The following is a 21,571-nucleotide window of genomic DNA, read 5'->3' as shown; positions in this document are numbered from 1 at the left end:
TCATAAGAGACATGGTTCCATTCACAAGGCAGAGCCCAATTGATGGCTGCATTTCAGGATTACTAGAAGAAAACTGTAGAATTCAGCGTGTGCAGCCTGACAGGACTACAGCTGCGATTTAGGGAGTTGCATATTGTGTATCAGCCAGCAGAACAGCAGAAGTTGAAGTATTGTTCCATGAAATGTAATGGCCAATGTTATTCAGGTGGCCTGACTAACTCATGGTCCCTTTTGGCCTTGAGGCCCCTGGAATACGTGTAGAACATTACACAGGATCATGGAACTGTGGGGCTGGAAAGGAACTTGAAAAATTATCAGATCCAGCCCCCACACTGAGGCAGGCCAAGTATCCTTTGATCACCCACACGGGTGTTTGCCCAACCTTTTCTTTAAAAACCATTAGTCTCTTCTGGTACGACAAGTGCTGTGTGTGAACTCCAGATAAACCAGAGCCTGGCACCAGCTCTAGGCATCTAGAGGACTGTTTCAGTGATTGTTAAGTCAGCAGAAAGATTCCTGTTGACCTCAGTGGGCATTGGATTGGACCCAATACGAGTGCCCCGATCAGAGCCAGCCCAAGCTACGGGCTGACCAGGCTACCGCCCGGGGCGCCCCATTGTACGGGGTGCTGTGCGGGGCTGCCGGGCCGGGCAGGGGTGACACCGCACATGCTCCGTATGCCCGGGGCAGTGCCACACATGTGTTGCGCACCCGGGGGCGGGGCCATGCAGGAGCCAGGCGCCCGGGGACAGGAGGCGCCATGTGCCAAGGGGCAGGGCCATGCATGTGTCACACTCCCAGGGGCGGTGCCGCACTCCCAGGGCCTGGGGTGCATGAATGGCTCGGGCTGGCTCTGGCCCCAGTGCAGAACTGAGGGCCCTAGTTCAGAAGCTGGTTTCCATAGAGCTACTTGCAGCTTCCCCCGATTAAATTGTGTCAAGTCCTTAGTGGGTTTTATCCATCGTAATCTCTCCATGACTTCTCGTTGCTTTGTTTTTGCTATCAGGCCGCCTCCGAAGCACACCCTGAGCCGGGTCATGATCACCAAAAACCGAGGGAAAGACAAACTGTGGTGCTACACCCGAGAGCCCATCAAGCAGCCCTTGCTGAAGAAGATCCTGGGCAGTGAGGAGCTGTCCCAGGAAGCCTGCATGGCGTTCATTGATATCCTGCCAGTGCTGTGGAAGGGTCGCGCATGATGGCTCAAACAGACAGAGAGGCCTGGCCCAAGGAAGTCACATTATGGGGCTGACCTAGAGTCCACTGAACTCAGTGGAAAGACTAACATTGGCTTCAATGGACTTTGGGCCATGCCTCATGAGTAAGGCTGCCATTATGTCATAGAAATCACAGAATTTGAGACTTTCAGAGACTGTGACATTTTTTGCCCTGGGGCTGCCCCACAACTGTCAGCCACTGCAGGGTGGGTGGGGGTAGCAGCTCCTACCATCCAGGAAGCAAGGGTTCCCCGGAGGTCCCTGGCAGGGGGCACACCGGACCTCCCATTTGCTGCTGGCAGCAGGGCTTCCTTCAGCAGGGTTTCCTTCACCCCTTCACCGGCCACGGTGGGTGGTGAGGGGCTACCCTGCAGCAGTGCAGCCACAGTTGGCCGTGAGGAAACCCCAGAGCTCCCAGCCATTTCAGAGGAGGTGCAGGAATCCCAGAACTCCCACTGGGCAGATTTGAACTGGGGACCTCTGGAGGAGCTTGAGTTACAAAGCCAGCTGGCTCTCAGCTTAGGCTGTAGAGCTCCCTTGGTCTTATCTCTCACTGTAAGTGGTCTAAGTGCCACTACATGGGACAGTGAGCCCCAGTAGGTGTGTGGGTTACACTAGTGATGATCTGGCCATGAATAATAATAGTTTCATGGCATTTACATGACCAGAAGAAAGGTTCACACCCATTCTAGCCCTACATGTTCCCCCACCTCCCCTGCCAAGTCTCTGCAGCCTATGAAAGCAAAATGACAAATAAGGTTCTATTCAGAAGGATCCCAATGCACATGTAAAGATGAACTCTGAATCTACCACCAACATGCAGCCACCTCGGGAGTGATGCATAGCAACTTTTTAATTGGGTCACTTTCAGAAGCAGGCCCCTAAACCTCCTTGTTAGTGTATCCTTGACTGCTGCCATGCACCTGTGCTGAAGTACATGGGTGACTATCCATCCAAAAGAACCCGCTCAGTCAATGAGCTCACAGACCAAATATTTGAAGGTGCCTTGAAAGCTGAACCGCTGAAAGATGAAATCTACTCTCAGATCCTTAAGCAGCTCACTGACAACCACATCAAGTAAGAGTCATTCCTTCCCGTGTAACTATCTGTGTCGGGAACGGAAGACTGACTGTGGTGATTCTGCAAAATGGGGAGGCCCAGAAGTCTTCAGTTCTCTCTGTGGACTTTTACCATCACTTAATCGACCATTACTGTACTGATGACGCCAATCTGGGCTTGTTTCTGTCCCTCTGTCCCTGCATTTCCCTCTGGTTCAATGACATCTCCTCCCAGGTGGACATTTTGCCATCAATTTAAATGTAACAGGATCTAAATTTCCACCTGTTCTCTGTAGCTATGGATCACACCACCATCCTTCTGGTCACTTAGGCCTCCTCCCTCTTTCTTTACCCAGACATCCAGCCCAGGTCTAAACCTTGCTGCTTCTTCCTCCACCTCAGTACCAAGGGCCATTCTCTGCAGTTGTGCAGTGCTGGTCAATCTTCTCTCTAAAATCTCTGCCTTCTGATGTATATGTAGCCCCATTACTAACATTCGTGTCAGTGTCATAAGGCTTGCAATAAGGAGCTTTCAGGCCTGAATTCCCATTTGTGCTCAAGTCCCTTACCCCACCCTGGCTGTGTTGAAAGTAGGGTAAAGTCCATTGATGGCCCCTTTACACTGCCAGAGCATGTCAAGAGGGCTTTAACTGAGACCCAGAACTTCCCAGAAGATAGTGGTCCTGCAGTGAGTTTGATTTTCCTGTTGTCTATCTGTTTCTTTAAGGTATAGTGAAGAGAAGGGTTGGGAACTGCTTTGGTTGTGCACAGGCCTTTTCCCTCCTAGCAACATCCTCCTGCCCCATGTCCAGAGGTTTCTCCAGTCCCGGAAGCATCACCCCCTAGCCCCTGATTGCATGCAGAGACTACAGAAAGCACTGAGGTATGGTACCAGAAATTGCTCTCGGGGAGAGAGATAGAGAGAGAGAGAGAGTGTGAGTGTGTGTGTGTGAGTGAGTGAGTGTGTGTGTGTGTGTGTGTGTGTGTGTGTGTGTGTGTGTTACATATGTACACATGTACTGATTGCACAGCCCATGCCATTTGTTCGCATTGGCTGGCTGAGGAAGAGGGGAGGGGTTACACGTCGGCTGTGTCTAGACTGGCAAGTTTTTCCGCAAAATCATCTGCTTTTGCGGAAAAACTAGCCAGCTGTCTACACTGGCCTCTTGAATTTCCACAAAAGCACTGACAATCTCATGTAAGATTGTCAGTGCTTTTGCGGAAATACTATGCTGCTCTTGTTCGAGCAAAAGTCTTTTTCCGAAAAACTTTTGCACAAAAGGGCCAGTGTAGACAGCAGAGATTTGTTTTCTGCAAAAAAAGCCCCGATCGCAAAAATGGCGATCGGGGCTTTTTTGCGGAAAAGCACGTCTAGATTGGCCACGGACGCTTTTCCGCAAAAAGTGCTTTTGCAGAAAAGCGTCCTGCCAATCTAGATGCACTTTTCCGAAAATGCTTTTAACAGAAAACTTTTCCATTAAAAGCATTTGCAGAAAATCATGCCAGTGTAGACATAGCCATCATGCTAAGCATCTTTCTATCTAATCCAGCACACTCCAGTGGACCAGTCCCTGGGCTGAAAGTTGGGTTATGTGGGTTCTGTTCTTGTCTCTGCCATGACTGACTATTGAACCTTGGGCACATCCCTTTGGGGCAATGTTAAAGGCGCCTAACCCGCTGCTTTTCAATGCAAGTTGAAAATTTCCCCATTCACCTTTCTGTCCCTGTTTCCCAGCTATGAAACGGGGATAACTTTACTTGCCATCCTTTAATAAAGGGCTTTGACATCTCTGCATGGAAAGCCAAGCAGTGTTAGTCTAGCTAGCCATGCATTTCCAATGTACCAATAACTTTGATAATTAGGGATCAACACACATGATCTTCCTCCAGAGTGCTGCTTAACCCTTTTATCTACTCCGTGGCTAGGCTGCTGTGACAGCTTCTTATGATAATAACTGTGTCTCACTGGTTGTAACCTTGAGCTCCTTTTCTCTGTTTGTTGTAGCCACTTCGTCTTTCATCATACACTTAGACTGTCAGCTGTTTGAGACGGACCATTCTTTTGTCATATATTTGTACAGCATCTAGCATAATGCAGCTTTGATCTGCTTATGGGCTCTGGGTGCTACCACAAAACAAATAATAAAATAAAAGAATGCAGTGACTACAGGTTGAACCTCTCTAGTCCAGAACTCTCTGGCCCAGAAATATCCTTGGTCCAGAATGATTTTAGTGAGCCGGATGTCCACTTTTCATGGGCGTGGCCAAGTTTCCCTGCAGTCTCATAAAGTTTGTTTACAGCCACCAGGTCTGGATTTCAGTTTTCTGTGCTGTTATTTAGCTCTAATTTACCCCTAAAGGTGTGTCTAGACTACATGTCTCCATCGACGGAGCCATGTAGATTTGTTAACTCGGCAAAGGGAAATGAAGTGGCGATTTAAATAATCGCCGCTTCATTTAAATTAAAATGGCTGCCGCGCTGTGCCAATCAGCTGTTTGGCGGCACAGCGCTGTAGTCTGGACACTCCACGGTCGACATCAAAGGCATTTATTGACCTCCCCATTATGCCTCGTGGGATGAGGTTTACCGGGGAGGTTAACAAATGCCTTTGATGTCAACCGCGGAGCGTACAGACTACCGCGCTGTGCCGCCAAACAGCTGATTGGCACAGCGTGGCAGCCATTTTAATTTAAATGAAGCAGCGATTATTTAAATCGCCGCTTCATTTCCCTTTGTCTACAACCCTAATCTACATGGCTCCATCGATGGAGCCATGTAGTCTAGACGTGCCCTAAATGTCCTCTAACAGCCCAGTAAGTAGTGGATATTTTAGTAATTCTGCTAGACAGTATTGACCTCCTATGGTCCAGAAGATTCTCTGGTTCAGAATCGGTCAGGTCCCAAGGGTGCCGGACTAGAGAGGTTCAACCTCCAGTGTCTGCTCAAATGTCCATGGCCATTCTGTGGGAAACTAGGGTGGAAATGAAAACTACGAGATGTATTCATTCCTGTACCTAACTATAGCAGTGACCTTGGTAAATCCTTTCTCAACTGTGTCCTCCTTTTGGTTGCTGGGTGAGCCCTTTTCCAGCTCCTGAGCTAAAACCATTTTCCATGTAAGAACCTTTTCCATTTTGTGTTGCTCGTGAGGTTTCATTAGATCCTTATTGAAGACACTGGTCTGTTTTTGTAGAGTACAGTATATCAATGCATAAGCAGTGCGTTCACTAATGCTGTATTCATTGTAAACCTCCTGTCTTACAGGAATGGATCCAGGAAATATCCTCCCCATCTGGTTGAAGTGGAGGCAATTCAACACAAAACCACCCAAATTTTCCACAAAGTTTACTTCCCCGATGACACTGATGAGGTAAGAAAGAGGGTGGGGGAGGGGGGAGATCAGAATGCCTGCAGACTTCAGTTTTCTCTAATTAATGTCCAGCCTAAGCTAACATCAGTTCTGGCTTGGGCTAGGTTTGCATGCCTGGAGTGCAGTAGCCTGTCCTAGATGTGGATGCTTAGCTATATGGATCAAAACCAACATCAGTTCGGTTCATTGCATTTCAATTCAGTTTTTCAAAACACAGATCCTGTTTCTTTCTCCTCTTCCGCTGGTGAAGTTCAGATTGACACCAGTGTCACTCTAGGAGTGGGGAGGTAGGACCAAAGTCACCTCTGATTATAAACAGAACAAACCCAATATGTGCAATATGAAAACATGTAGCCTTTCCCCGTCAAAGTAGGGCTCTGCCAAACTTGCATCCATGAAAATCACGTCACAGACCATGACATTTCGATTCCCCCCTGAAATCTGGTCTCTGACAGATTTGAAGACAGACTGGAGAGTGATGGCTGCTGGCTGGGCCCCCAGTTCTGATGGGCGTGCCACCACCAGCTGCAGCAGAGAAATATGGGTGACATGGTGTGGTTTTGCCACCCACACATCTGTGCTGCTGCTGGCTGCCTTCAGAGCGGGGTGCTCAGACAGCTGCTGTCACTCTCCTGATGCCCAGCGTCAGGCAGCCCTGCCTCCAACAGCAGCAGGGAAGTTAGGGTGGCTATACTAGGCCCCTCTTACAATAAGCTTGCCGCCCCCTTTCATATTGGGACCCCCAGTTTGAGAAATCACATATTTGTCATTGGTTGGTCATGCCATAAATAGCAAATTTTGCAGATGTGCAACACAGCTGTGAAATCTGCAATTGATGCCATGGCTAATCTGGGAAAAATGTGTGATTTTGACCTGATTTAAGTAGATCTCCCCACACATGGAAGTGTCCGTCCCGGTCCTTCATGGTCTTATCTCAACTAGACTATCAGCTCTTTGCAGCAGGCAGCATGTCTTTTATTGCCTGCTAAGCACCCTGCATGCTCATGGAGATGAATAAGAACAGTTATTCATGAGCAGCTTTCAGTGTGCAGTTCCCGGCATGTGCCATTCTTGCACACTAGTGAGTAGTACTGCAGAGATGCACGTACCACCTTGTATGGATGTGCACATCTAAACACTGCTGCTGGCTGGCACAAGAGATAGAAGGTGATGAATGCACACACAAGTGAGTGCTTGTGCAAAGCTGGGCATACACAAGAGGCGATCGAGGGTATCCCTTTTGTCAAGGTGGCCCCGTGTGTTCTAGTCGGTCATGGAGATCTTCGCAGCCACCTTGGGACGCTATGTCTTTAGAACCTTTTCTATATGTGACTAGAGATATGGATAATGCTTTGTACTCACACCATGGGGAAGCCTGAAGGCAGCACCTTGGGGACATGGATTTAGAGACCAGTGGGAATCTGCACTGTGAAGGCTGCATGATCAGCTGGGTGCTGGGCACAGGTGTAGTGCAACATGGGGCTCTGCATGGATATAATGGTGTCTGCAAGAATAGCTGAGCCCCCACTAGTACCCCCATAGATCAGCTCCTCCCCTTCTCCCCCAGCACCTCCCACGCGCCATGGTCAGCTGTTCAGCAGTGTACAGGAGGCAAGCTGAGTGGAAGAGCAGAGGCAAGAAAAAGCAGAAGGAGGGTGGGGCACACTCAGGGGAGGAGGCAGAATGGGACAAGAAGAGATGGGGCGAGGGCAGAGCAGGAGTGGACTGGGGGCAGAGCCAGGGACAAAGTGGGGGTTGACCACCCTGGGAAATCAGGAAGTTGGTGCTTCTGTCTGCAAACATGGGGCACCTTGTTCCTATGCGGTGCACCTCCAACTCCAGCTAAAGTTGTTGGGAGCAGCAGCTTGCTCAGCACCTCTGAAGGTTGGGGCCAAAGTGGGAGGGCCCCAAATCAGTGACCACTGGTATCAGTGACCCCAGGGAGTGCGAGGAAAAGCCTTGAATCTCTGAGGCAGCAGGAGCAAAACCCAAGCACTGACTTCTGCTCAGAAAAGAGAGAGACGAACTGGAACCTGCTGCCGAAGTAGGAAGACCTTAGGCATCTCCTTTCTCCCCTTGAGCTAAGGCATGGGTGTGTCCACATTGGGTGGGAGGGGGAGGAGCAGAAGACTGCCCAGAGAAGCCATGCTGGACCTCAGCAGGACAGCAAAGCTTGTGTGCGAGAGCAGGCGAAAAGGAGGCTGAGATAGGGGTTCAACCTCTCGTTGCAGGCATTTGAAGTGGAGTCCAGCACGAAAGCCAAGGACTTCTGCCAGAGCATCTCCAGCAGGCTGCTGCTCAAGTCATCGGAGGGCTTCAGCCTCTTCGTCAAAATCTCTGACAAGGTGAGCGGCGCACGACATGATCGGCCACTGGCCAAGCGGCTCTGTGCCTTTGCTGCGCCATGTGCCCAGTGGTGCTCTGCTGAAGCCAGTGGAGCTATGCCCATTGACACCTCCTAAGGGCCTGGTCCATTGCTCCCAAGCTCCTCCCTGGATCTGACCCCTGGAGATTTCTATTCATAGGTACAGGCAGCCCCCTCCTGCAAGCCCCATTCCATTGAAGTCCAAGGGGTTACTAACGGGAGCGTGGACAGCCGGGGCGAGGGCTGCAGGGCTGGGCCTGTGGGAGCTGGCAGCACAAGACTGTCAGATGGGGTTCTTCAAAGCGCCCAGCAATGGATGGGCTAACTGCTCCAGTTCACGTCAGTCCCATCCCAAGTCAATGACTTCGGTCCAGGCTGAGCGCTTTGGAAGAGCCCACTCAACAGCTTCAGGGCCTGGTCCTGCCCCTTGACTCTTGTGGCCTGGCTGGCATGCAGAAGGCATAGAGCACTGCCCTGTAACATTTTGTATGCCAGTTGCACCTCAGAACAGCATCACTGGGTCAGTCCAGTGGTTCATCTAACCCAGTATCCTGTTTTCCAATGGGAGTCAGTGCCAGGTACTTCAGTGGGAATGAATAGAAAGAGGCAATCATTGAATCATAGAACACTAGAACCGGAAGGGACCTCGAGAGGGCATCCAGTCCAGTCCCTTGCCCTCACGGCAGGACCCAGTACTGTCTAGACCATCCCTGTTAGATGTGTATCCAACCTGCTCTTAAATATCTTCAGAGATGGAGATTCCACAACCTCCCTAGGCAACTTATTCCAGTGTTTAACCACCCTGACAGTTAGGAAGTTTTCCTAATGTCCAACCTAAACCTCCCTTGCTGCAGTTTAAGCCCATTGCTCCTTGTCCTATCATCAGAGGTCAAGGAGAACAATTTTTCTCCCTCCTCCTTGTAACACCCTTTTAAATACCTGAAAACTGCTGTCATGTCCCCTCTCAGTCTTCTCCTTTCCAAACTAAACAAGCCCAGTTATTTTAGACTTTCTTGATAGATCATGTTCTCTAGACCTTTAATCATTCTTGTTGCTCTTGAGTGGTCCACCCGCTATCATTGACTCCCAGCTTCTGGCAAGCAAAGGCAAGGCACGCCCGAGCATGAGGTTGCACCCTGTCTTGGCTAATAGCCATTAATCTGTCCTCGATGAATTTATCTAATTCTTTTTTGAACTCCACTATAGTTTTGGCCTTCACAACATCCCCTGGCAAGGATTTCCACAGGTTGACTGTGTACTGTGTGAAGAAACACTTGCTTGTGTTCATTTGAGATAATAAGAGCAGGTTAGATAGACATCTATCAGGGATCCTGATAAGAGCTCGGCAAAAATACAGCCAAGCCACCAGATCTGGCCCACGGACACAGCAGGGGACCCCAGGCAGGCTCCCTGCTTGCCTCACCCCATGCTCGCAGCACTCAGAAAAGTGGCTGCCAGGCCATTTCTCTTGCACAACTGAAAGCCTGGAGGGGAGGGGAAGAAGGCTTCATGAGCTGTCCTCACCCCCAGCACAATCCTGTTGACCAGTTTCTGGCCAATGGGAGCTGTCTGTTTGAATAACAGGGAGCATATGAAGCACCATACCCCTCAGGCTCCTAATTATTCACACACACACACATGGCCCCTGCAGCCTGTGCAGGGGCAGGGCAGGCAGGAAGGCTGCCTCAGAAATGTGCTGGGCTGCTGGCCCAGAGTCACCCAGGGTATGTCTACACTACAGCGCTAATTTGAACTAGCTTAGTTCGAATTAGTTAATTCAGTTTAGACTGAATTTTAGACTTTTCAGTTTAGAAAAGAGGAGACGGAGGGGGGATAGGATAGAGGTCTACAAAAGCATGAGTGGGGTAGAGAGGGTGCATCAAGAAAAGTTCTTCATTAGTTCCCATAATAGAAGGACTAGAGGACACCAAAGGAAAGGAATGGGTAGCAGGCTTCAAACTAGTAACAGAAAGTTGTTCTTCACAAAGCAAAGAGTCAACCTGTGGAACTCCTTGCTGCAGGAGGCTGTGAAGGCTACAACTAGAACAGAGTTTAAAGAGAAGTGAGATCAAGTCATGGAGGTTGGGTCCATGGAGTGGTATTAGCCAGGGGGTAGGAGAAGTGTCCCTGCCCAAAGTTTGTGGCAGGCTGGAGAGGGATGGCATGAGACAAATGGCTTGGTCACTGTCTTCGGTCCATCCCCTCCAGGGTTCCTAGGATTGGCCGCTGTCAGCAGACAGGCTACTGGGCTAGATGGACCTTTGGTCTGACCCAGGACGGCCATTGTAAGCTCAGGGCTCAGGGTCGGGGGTCTCAGTGGACCACCTTGATTTTCATGCACTCCTGCTCCTGGGTGGCCAGGCTGGCAGCTCTCCTGCCCTAGACGGCCACTTTCCTGTGCCTAGTGCAGAGGTCGTGGATGAGGTCCACGATGTCCACACTAGACCAGGCGGGTGCCCTCCTCTTGCGGTCTCGGGCAAGCTCCCGGGAGCCGCCAGCCTGGTCCCGGGAAGAGGCGGAGGGCCGGGGGGCATCGGGTGGCTGGCTCGAGCCGTGCCAGGTGCAGGGTCTGCTAGCTGGGTGCTGGCAGGCTTGCAACTGGCACGGGCACCGTAGCCAGCCCATGCCCCTTTAAGGGGTCCAGGGCCGGGAGGGGGGCAATAGAGTTTCCCTGGTGTTGGCCAGAGTGGCCACCAGGGAAAGCTGGGGAGGGCTAGCTTCCCACTAGTTCGAATTAAGGGGCTACACACCCCTTAATTCGAACTTGTAAGTTCGAACTAGGCTTAGTCCTCGTACAATGAGGTTTACCTAGTTCGAACTAAGCGCTCTGCTAGTTCGAATTAAGTTCGAACTAGCGGAGCGCTAGTGTAGCGCCTATCAAAGTTAATTCGAACTAACGTCCACTAGTTCAAATTAACTTTGTAGTGTAGACATACCCCCGGGTAAGTCTCGTGGCCAGAGCCTACCTCTGGCACTCCAGTCCCTCTCTCCCCCAACCCTCTGCCCCGCACTCCTCACTCCTTATCCCACATATCCCAAACCCTCTGCCCCCCTCCTGCACCCATACCCTATCCCAGAACCTGCACCCCAATCCTCTGCCCCAGGTCCCAATCCAACCCCTGTACCGCTTTCTGTATCCCAATACCCTCCCCCAGGTCACAACCCAAACTCCTGCACCCCAAACTCCTGCCCCAGGTCACAACCTCTTCCTGTTCTAAGTCACAACCCAGACCCCTACACTCCAGTCCAGTGCCCCAGGTCACAACCACCTTCACCCAAACTCCCAGATCCCACACCCCTTCCTGCACTCCAGTCCCTTACCCCAAGTTCCCTTCTGCACCCAACCTCCATCCCAGACTCTGCACTTCCTCCATTAATAGCATGGAAGAGTGTGGCCCTCGACCACTTTCCAAAATCTTGGAGTGGCCCCCCCTTCAAAAATTCCTGCTCACCCCAATCTAGATGGCACTTGGTCTTGCGGGCAGGGGACTGGACTTGATGACCTCTCAAGGTCCCTTCCAGTTCTAGTGTTCTATGATTCTTGTGTTATGAGAAGGGTTAAATAACACTTTCTTATTCACTTTCTCCTGTCATGATTTTGTAGATCTCTATCCTGTCCCTCCCTTAGTTGTTTCTTTTCCAAGTTGAACAGTCCCAGATTTTTTAATCTCTCCTCATATGGAAACTGTTCCATACCCCTCGTCACGTCTGTAATCCTCCTCTGTACCTTTCCCAAATCTAATACATCTTTTTTGAGATGGGGCAACCAGACCTGCATGCAGTGTTCCAGATGGGGGCCTCCTATGTATTTGTATAGCAGTATTATAATATTTACTGTTTTGTCTGTTCCTTTCCTACGGGTTCCTAACATTCTGTTGGGTTTTTGACTGCTCTGTGGGGCTAAATCATCCAAAAAGCAGAGAAGTGTAGAAATGCTTTGTGGATTGAATAAGCGGAGGCAATTATTTACTGTATCAGCCACAAAGAGCAAAGATATTGTCAGCTCCATAAACCAAGGCATCATAAAGCAGGGTGCTGATAACTCCATCCTACATGGCTCTGATCCAGCCAGACCTCGGATATTGGACCCAGAAGATTGTGACCTATTTGAGGGGGGCAAGAGGATAAGCATGCAGCTGGAGAGATGGATTTCTGAGGAAAAGTTCAGTGAGCAACCCATGTGTCCTAGTAGCTGATGGTGAAGGTGGTATGCAACAACTGTTGAGAAGCAATGGGGAGATGAAGGGAAATTAAGGCACTGCAAGAGGAGATAATTAGGAATAACTAGATGATATTAGGTGAAGGGCAGCATAGGAACATCTAGTCCAGCAATAGCTTTTGAATGGTGAGACAAGTGGAAACCTCACTACCAGTTAAGACATTTAAACCCTGCATGGGCAAAGCACTACAAGACAAACTGGAAGCAGTTATTCTCCAGCAGCAGAGGGTTGGCCAAAAAAAAAACTAAACTCAGAAATGTTTGTTCCCTGCCCCCCCCACACACATACACATATGCCTTAATTCGAAAGCTGTTGATTTCCTGTCTCTTCTTCCATGGCAGGGAGACTATTGTTTGGTTAGTCTTATTAAACGTGGGATGTCTCTCCGTAGGTGATCAGTGTCCCTGAAGGAGATTTCTTCTTTGACTTTGTCAGACATCTTACAGACTGGATAAAGAAAGCAAGACCTGCAAAAGATGGTAATGATGTTGTTCTTCTGTTTTGCTGCTGTTTCCTCCCCCAGGTACAGTCCTGGTCTGAGATCTCATAGAGCCCATTGAAACCAATTTTAAAAGGCTCTTCTTGCCCACAAGACCGTGATGAAAACTGCATCTGTAATGTTTGTGTCAGTGTAACGCTTGGGTTTTGTGTGTGTGTATGTGAATCCTATTAATAGCAACTCTGCACTTAAGAAATGATCCATCCATGGGCATTGGACAAGCTTTTCATTCTTGCTACTTATAGCTTCTAGAAAGAACTGCACCACAGCTCACACCAACCAATCCTCCAAGTGCTACCTCTTTAGACATTCAGTTACAGAGTATTTCTTCTCTTCGTATTACCATCTTTAAGATTTTATATTAGCCCCGATGACTCTCAGTAATTTCACAGTATCCACGTTAATCCTGTTCCAATTTCTGTTAGGGGACTCAAGAATCTTTTGTGCCCACACAATTCACAGGTGCCGAGAACTGGCCATGAAGAGATAAACTAGACCATGCCTCCAAATAAATGACTTCCCATGAAGGTTAAAGTTTTGTGGCTGCTCTCCAGGCTTTGGCAGATACAGAAACTTTCTGTAGTTTTTAGCAGCTAGCTGAAATGCAGCCCCACTGACTGGCCCCAAGTAATTGTCCAGAAATCCCCTTCATATACTGTAATGCTGTTGCAGTGAAAGTAAATCCATCCTCTTTTCATTCAATATTTGCTAGCGAAGTCAGTGCTTATTGAAGTGAGAGCCTGAAGAGCATTAATTAAGAGTTCATAGAACAATTTAGGCAGCCACTCTGTTGCTTCTGCCCTTGAGTCATGGCCTTTAACAGTCTCGTGGGTTCATCCCTGAGCCACCTTGCAGCCAGGACCCTGAATTGCTCCAGACAGGGGAGCCTCTCTATTATACAGGTCTCCATCTAGTGGCTGAAACGTTTATTACAAGCCTCGTCAATGCTGAATGGATTCTGTTTTGCAGGTATAGTGCCTTCTCTCACCTACCAAGTGTTCTTCATGAAAAAACTGTGGACAAACACCATGCCTGGGAAGGACTCAATGGCAGACTCCATCTTCCACTATTATCAGGTACTCCATGAGTTTACAATACTGGGGGAGGTCTGAGCGACTCAGGGAACTAGTAATGGGGTAAAAAGGTTTCTTCCTCCTGCATCAATAGCTCAAATCCAATGCATGCCAGTAGTGACAAAAAGAGTTTTCCATTGGCTGGCTGTTAGGAGGACTAAGTCATCTGGAGGTGTTAGTCCAGCTGTGGTCATTATAAACCATGGGTCAATGGCATTAATTAGCCTTTGTCTTGGCAGTCTCAGCAAAGAACCCACGTTCAGAGTAACCCCCGAGACGTTTCAGTTTCCATGTCCAGGTGATCTGCGCTGGTGACAGGTTGGAGTACCAGAGGCAGGGCAGAATGTGGCATGGCTGCTGTAGTGCTGTACTAGTTCTGCAGCTACCGCGAGTTCTCTGTTCTCCTGGGCTGTCAGTCCAGCTGCTGTTGGGTGTGAAATTCACACGCACACTGTTGATTACAGTCATTCTCCACAAGACGGTTGCTCAAATGCAAGCATGCCTCCTGCTGATGATGTCATAAATGCTCTTGTTGACAAACGAGGAGTACTTGGTAAATCGTTCTCGAGGTGATATGGCTTAAAGGGGAACTGGAAAGCTTGATTTGAAGCTCAAAAAAAAAAATTCCAGATTACTCTTATTATGTACCAAATTCAGAGGTGATTCTCCATCCATGGCTCCTTTCAACAGCTAAGCTCCTCTGGGCCAAGGCAAATGACAAAGTGTGTTTGAGTGAGAGATAAAACGGTCGCTGTCTATGGGATCTGGCTGAGGGATGAGCATCTAGCGGTGGCTGAGCTAATCTGGAGCTGGTGATTTAGCCAAACCTTTCCACCCAAGCCGGCAAAGTTGAACAGTTGTAAGAGTTGAACAGTGGTGTAAGGTACCCCTCAAGTAGCTGGCTGTAATTCTCAGGCTGAGAGGGCAGAAGAGTGAGTAATTGAAGGAGGAAACAAACAGGTGTAAAATAAAGCAAGGAAAGGCCTCAGCTGCCTTTCACCCACCACCAGCAGTGCAGAGGGGGAGACTCACTGGGGCTGAGCCTGCCGGCCTGGGGCCTGACACAAGAGCCAGGCTCAGAATCAGGTCCCAGCTTATCCACAGTTCTCGTGGGCTTCTAGGGGACAGGTTTTGGTTCCCCTCATTTTGGGCCAGCTGTGATATTGAGTGTCAGGTTCAGATCTGAGCATCACCAAGGCTCAGGCTGTGCAGAGCCAGTGTTTTAGTTGGGCCCATCTCTAAAAAGCCATGCTTTTCACTCAGATCCCCAAAGCTGTTAGACTTGGGTGCATTCCAGATGTCGGGCAAGGTTGTATCAAGTCCTGATCCCTCGCCACAGTATAGCAACAGGTCTCAGTCTGGGTCTCACAACTTCCTTCCCCCCCGGCTCACCATCATTGTGCTTTTCCTGTGCAGCTGGAAGGGGCTAAGTGGAAGGGGAGCTCCAGGAGGGGGCTGGGTTGTGGGTTGGGAAAGGCTGAAGATCACTGCACTACAGCAGCCGGCTTTTGGACAGCTTCCTTCCATAGCTGCTGACCTGCTAGATTTCATAGAATGCTAGAACTGGAAGGGACCTCAAGAGGTCATCAAGTCAAGTCTCCTACCCTCGTGGCAGGGCCACACACCATCTAAATCATCCCTGACAAACGTCTATCTAACTTGCTCTTAAATACCTTCAGTGATGGAGATTCCTTTAGCCAGTGTCTGTTTGGTATTTGCCTTGGGACGGCTTGGTGCTGTCATTCATGCAGATTCTGTCTCTCAGGACACAAGGATGTCTTTGAGAACCTAGATGTTTGTGGCCTCCCCGTTACCATGTGAAATGCTCTCCTGTCTAGGAATTACCAAAGTACCTGCGTGGCTACCACAAGTGTACCCGGGAAGAGGTCTTACAGCTGGCAGCTCTGATCTACAAGGTCAAGTTTGAGGATGACAAGTCCTACTTCCCCAGCATCCCCAAGCTCCTGAAGGAGCTGGTGCCTCAGGATCTTCTCCGGCAGCTCTCTCCGGACGACTGGAAAAGGGTAAGCAATGGCTTTGATAAGAGCCAGCGTCCTGTCTGACACACCAGGGACTGAACTAGGGACCCCCAGAGCTAAAAAGCAGGCGTGCCACAGCTTGAGTTAAAGCCCTTGCTGGGGATGTAACAGAATCTATGCCAGTGACAGGCAACCTAGGCTAGTGAGGGGCCCCATGACTGGCCCTCCATCTCAGTGGGCCACAAGACTGTTGTAGCCAAGATGATCTCCTGGGATAGGGTAGCTTTGCTAACTGCGCTTGCGTCCCTAGAATTTGCGGGGCATGCTGATTAAACCGTAGAAGCGTGAATTGGATGCAGAGGGAGCGCCCAGCTCTCAGTCAGTCTTGTGTGCAATCAGCACGCACCTCTCTTCACCCACCCTTGCTTTACGTGCGTGTCACTTTAGTGAAACTGACAGGGACAGAAACCAGCAGACCCTGGCAGCCCTGCGCATGGGCAACGGCAACCAAAATGTCTCACGAGCCACACCACAGATAGCTTTGTAACGATTACAAGAGCATGCAGGCCCCAGCAAAGATCAGGCCTCCGCTTTGTGAAGTGCTGCATAAGCACATAGCAAGAGACAGTCCTGTCCTAAGGAATTTACCTTCAAGACAGACAAAGGGGGTGAAGATTGATTACCTGCCTTTTACATATGGAGAACCAAGGCAGAGAGAGATGAAGTGACTTGCTCCAGATCACAGAGGGAATCAGTGTCAAAGCCGGGAATTGGATCCAGATAGTCCATGTGCTCGCCCAGGGCTTTCACCACAAGACTGTCCTTGTGGATATACTCAAACCTGTCATGGCTTATAATGGAAAAAATAACCTGTGAGGTGTTTTCAGGCTCCTGTGTCTGCACTAGCACAATAACTAACGTGCAGGGGAGGGCATGGTGGATTTCTGTTCAGACAGGATGGCAAAGTCTAATGCTTTGTGGCAGAAATAACATGACATCTGTGTAGCAAGATGCTGTTTGTATTCAAATGGCCTAGTTCCCAGGTTGTCTGGCAAGCCCTTCAATGATGTCATCTTGGCCTTTACTTGAGAACAACCATATTGGATCAGACCAAAGGTCCATCTAGCCCCGTATCCTGTCTTCCAACAGTGGCCAATGCCAGTGCTTCAGACTGAATGAACAGAATAGGTAATCATCAAGTGATCCCTCTCCTGTCACCATTTCCAGCCTCTGGCAAACAAAGGCTAGGGACACCATTCCTACCCATCCTGGCTAAGTATTGATGGACCTAACCTCCACGAAGCTAGTTCTTTTTTGAACCCTCTTAAAGTCCTGGTCTTCATAACATCCTCTGGCAAGGAGTTCCACAGGTTAACTGTGTGCTGTGTGAAGAAAAACTTCCTTTTGTTTGTTTTAAACCTGCTACCTATTAATTTGAGTTGGTGACCCCTCATTCTTATGTTATGGAAACAAGTAAATAACTTTTACTTATTCATTCTATTCATACCTGTTATGATTTTATAGACCTGTATCATACCCAGAGCCAGACTGAGGGGTGGACGAGCCGGGCAGCTGCCCGGGGTGCCAACCGATGGGGGGCGCCTGATGGCAGCTGTAAGGGGTGCACGGCGTCCATTGTAGCTGCCATCAGGCGCCGCGCGCCCTGCTCCTGCAGCGCCGGCCCCGCAGTGCCGGCCAGCAGCGCCCTTCCCCCCACAGCCGCGGGGCCCTGCACGGCTCGGCACACATGCCAGCAGCAGTGGCTGGACTGGACTGGGCAGCGCATGCACCGTGCGCCCCGGGGCGGACCTGCGTAAGCGCCGAGCGTCCCGGGAGCGGACCCACGATCCCTGGGGGGGCAGGCCCGCGCCCCACGGGTGGGCCCGCGCATGTGCCGTGCGCTCAGGGGTGGTGCCGCGCGCCCGGGCCTGAGGCGCCAAAATGGCTCAGGCCGGCCCTGATCATACCCCTCTTAGTCTCCTCTTTTCTAAGCTGAAAACTCCCCGTCTTTTTAATCTCGCTTCATATGGCACCCGTTCCAAACCCCCTACTCATTTTTGTTGCAGTCTATTGTGGCGTATTTCAATAAGCACGCAGGCAAAACAAGAGAAGAAGCCAAGCTTGCCTTTCTAAAGATTGTCTTCAAATGGCCTACGTTTGGATCGGCCTTCTTTGAAGTGAAGGTACAGATTTCACTGGCTGTGTCCCCTGGCAGGAGCAGGAACCGCTGTCACAGCTCTTCACTGTAGCGTGGTCGAGAGTGGATCTGTCCTCACAGCATGTCTGTGTGGGAGGGAAAGCTACTATTGCCAATTTGCAGATGGGGAACTGAAGCACAGGGGAGTATGAGACTTTCAATGGGAGCTGGGCTCTTGCGAGCTTTTGAAAGTTCTGCCTTAAGCGCCCTGCCTATAGTCAGCCGGGGGAGTCGATGGATGAGCCAGGAAGGGACCTCACTGTGTCCCAGTTCATTGTCCTGTCTTACTCCCTACCCCTTCTCTTGGCCCTTCCCAGACAAGGGAGAGGCAGAATGGCTGGGTGTGTGGGGAAGCCAGCATGACCTCTGCGCATGTTGGCTCTGGGCTGTAGGATCCTGAAAGCCATTTACTGCCTTTTGGAGTTAGGTGCCTCCGTGCCTTTGAGCATCTGGGCCGGAGTCCCCAGAAGTGTGTGCACCGCGTCTCTGACCAGCACTAAGTAAAGTAAAGCAGAAGGCAGGTAGAGCAAAGGGGAGCAGTGGCGTTGGGCCAGGATTCCTGCGGCCCAGAGGCACTAAGGGCAGGAGAGTCAGTGCATCAAGGTGAGGTGATCCAAGGAAGGACAGGCCGTCTGGGGCTTCCCAGCGCACCCAGTCCAAGGGCAGGATGGCCCCTGACACCTGCTTCCATTGGCAAAGTAGGGAGGGCAAGAAGTGGAAAAGAAGGAACTTAGAGCTGCCAATCGCTACCTCAGGGGGCAGGGGAGGGGCATCTCTCCATTAGCTGGATAGCTGTTACCGTAGCAGTGAAGAGACCTTAATTCATGTGGAGCTTCCTTAAATTCGAGAGCGAACCGGGGCGAGCTAAAACGCAGCAGGGGTCTCGCCATAGCGGCGCGCCTTCCCCCACACTGCGTGGAGGGACCCCCCGTCGCGAGCTGCGCGCTCTGGGAGGCCTTGTCATGTGACTGCTCTGTCTCGTTTCTCACAGCAAACCACAGAGCCAAATTACCCAGAGATCCTTTTAATTGCCATCAACAAGCACGGGGTCAGCCTCATCGACCCCAAAACCAAGGTAAGGCGACACCACCGAGTTCCTGCCCGCAGTGGGCTCAGCCATGTTCAACAGGGTTGTGCGTTTCCAAGGGCTAAATGTTAGCAACGTGTGGGTGAAGCCACGTGAGGCTTCTATATAAACAGCCTGATTAGCAAAGGTACGGAGCGACCTTTCACTGCTTCTTATGTCTCCAGGAGCTGCAGGCACTCAGCACCTTGGAAATCAGGCCCCTGGGGTGGAAGTCAGCCACTAGCAACAGAAGGCAAAGAACTGTTGGGGGGGTTCAGCCCCAGCCCTGGAACTCAGGAGGGTCAGCCCAAGCCCAGAGGGGCTGCTCTGGTGCAAGGGGCCAGCTCGGACAAGCCCCAGGCCATCCCGTTTTCACTTTAGGAAATATGCTCAGGCTAGCGAAATGGCTCTTCCGTTTAATGCAGTGCGGTGTTAGGTACCCAGTCTCACAGGACCTGCTTGGCTAAATGATGAGGAAGGGAGCCACCACAGACTGCTGGCATTGGTACACAGCACAGCAGGGGGTAGTGTAGAGGGATCCCAGGGGCTACAGTTAGGCCTGACAGGATGAAATGAAGATACAGTCAAATTTGGCTGAATATCAGGAAGAACTCCCAGACACTGAGCCGCATTATGCTGTGGAATCGTCCTCCCAGGGCAGAAGGCTTAGGAGCACCCTTGCTTGGAACATGGAAACCGAGGCTGGGTAAAGCACCGGTTCCTTCATTCACAGCAGAGAGCTGTGGCTAGACCCAGGGAAGAGCCGAGCTAGATGACCTTCTTGTCAGCACATAAGAATTGCCCGGTGGCTCAGACCTCTGTTCCTTCTATTTCCTGTCTCCAATAGGGGCTGTAGATTATAGGAAAAAGGCAAGAAACGCCGCTGGTGTCCCCCACTCTCACCTCTCGGTTTCTGGGGGTGAGGGCTGGTGGAACCATCTCACCTCATGAAATGTCTTGGGTTTGCTGGGGTGGGCAGCCCAGAGGGAAGGGGGCAGTTAGCCACTGAAGTATCTGACTGGGCTTCTGCTCCTTTTAGGATATTCTCACGACTCACCCCTTCACCAAGATCTCCAACTGGAGCAGCGGCAACACGTACTTTCACATAACGATCGGCAACCTGGTGCGGGGAAGCAAACTGCTCTGTGAAACGTCACTGGTAAGGGAGCTCCAGCATCCCGGGCAGCCACTGAGCACAGGGAACAAGGGGGGGAACGAACTGCAGGGTGGATCTCCAAAGCCACGCTCAGGCTCCACATCCTCTGTTCATGCCATGTTGCCTATGCCCAGGCCTGCTGATGGGGGGCAAAGGCGGCAGGTGCACCCAAGGTCCCAGGCTCCCAGCTCTGCCCCTCCCGTCCAAGGCCCCCGGCCCTACTAGGAGCATAAAGCCAGGCCTCCCTCCCCCACATTGCCCAGGAGCCCAACAACCCTCTCAGCCCTCCTGCCTATCCCTGAGCATCTGGGCCAATGGACTCTGAAATGGAAGCACAGCAGCATGCAGCAGAGCATCAATGAGTTCACCAAACATGTCCCCCACAGGGAGCTCCCCTTCCCAGCCCTGCAAGCTAAGGCTCAGACACAGCTACTACTGAGGGGGAGGTGACTCGGGTTCCAGGCAGGGGCAGCTTTGGAAGTAATACTGCAGGTTGAAAGAGGCTGGCAGGTTTCTGGAGCAGGCTGATTGACAGGAAAGCCGCAGTGGTGGGAAGCAGCTCAGTGGCCTGGGATGCAAGACTAAATCCTGGGGAGATGGTTTGGTGGGGAGAAAGCAAGCAAGGGGGTCGAGTGTGCAGGATAAATTCATTTATCAACTCCTTGGATGTGAGGGCAGGAACTCCGGACGCGAGCTGGGCTATGTACTCACACGGTCAAACCCTCAGCTGGTGTCAGTGGTGGTGGCTGCATGGAAGTCAGTGGAGCTGCACCAGTTTACACCAGCAGAGGATCTGTGCATAGTCTATGTTCCAGCATGGCTTGGCCTGTTCCTCTGGCTGACATCCTTTGTCAGAGGGTGAGGAGTCCGAATGCTCAGCCAGGTTAGTGCCCAGGCACATCAAGAGTCGGAGGTGCTGTATAGCAAGCCAAGCAGGCAGAACCACCACTGTCCTGGTACTCTGCTACTGGTGAACATGCTGGACACTTAGTGCAAGTCTCACATCCAGTACCAGGCTGCCCTGCCCCGCCAGTTCATAGCAAATCAGAGTCTGTGATACACTCTCATGGCTCATATGGGGTGCCCCGAGAGCATCACACTTCGATTTTTAGTGCCAGAGAGGAAGTGCCAGATGGGATCAGAGTTGAGGTCCATCTAGCTCAGTATCTTGTCTCCAACCCATAGCCAGCACCAGCAGGGTTCCCTGTAAGCTGGGCGCTTGTGCAACTGCTCAGGAGAAATTTAAATGCCACCTATCTGACTAGCAGAGCACCCACAGCTAGGCTTTGTGTTTCTGCTGGTGGTGCACATCCTCACATACCTCAGTGCACATAGAAAACTTTATTCTGCACCTGAATGGGAAAAAATGG

The 21,571-nt window shown here is 50.8% G+C and overlaps 1 protein-coding gene across 3 annotated transcripts in view; it reads left to right on the top strand.

The window, feature by feature from the left end:
- The window catches only part of MYO7A (myosin VIIA), a 182,621-nt gene that overhangs the window by 156,792 nt on the left and 4,258 nt on the right, over positions 1-21,571 (top strand). For all 3 annotated transcript variants that reach the window (XM_075919509.1, XM_075919508.1, XM_075919510.1), the window contains 11 exons: positions 1,007-1,164; positions 2,141-2,294; positions 3,003-3,158; positions 5,541-5,646; positions 7,878-7,991; positions 12,623-12,710; positions 13,700-13,806; positions 15,642-15,827; positions 17,849-17,965; positions 18,971-19,054; positions 20,085-20,204. In XM_075919509.1, coding sequence (XP_075775624.1) covers positions 1,007-1,164; positions 2,141-2,294; positions 3,003-3,158; positions 5,541-5,646; positions 7,878-7,991; positions 12,623-12,710; positions 13,700-13,806; positions 15,642-15,827; positions 17,849-17,965; positions 18,971-19,054; positions 20,085-20,204 — 1,390 coding nt within the window. The remainder of the gene's footprint in view (positions 1-1,006; positions 1,165-2,140; positions 2,295-3,002; positions 3,159-5,540; positions 5,647-7,877; positions 7,992-12,622; positions 12,711-13,699; positions 13,807-15,641; positions 15,828-17,848; positions 17,966-18,970; positions 19,055-20,084; positions 20,205-21,571) is intronic.

The sequence above is a fragment of the Pelodiscus sinensis genome, chromosome 1, assembly GCF_049634645.1.
Source record: "Pelodiscus sinensis isolate JC-2024 chromosome 1, ASM4963464v1, whole genome shotgun sequence".
NCBI lineage: Eukaryota > Metazoa > Chordata > Testudines > Trionychidae > Pelodiscus > Pelodiscus sinensis.
The sequence above is the reverse complement of the archived record's forward strand: the minus strand, read 5'-3'. Positions and strand labels throughout refer to the sequence as shown.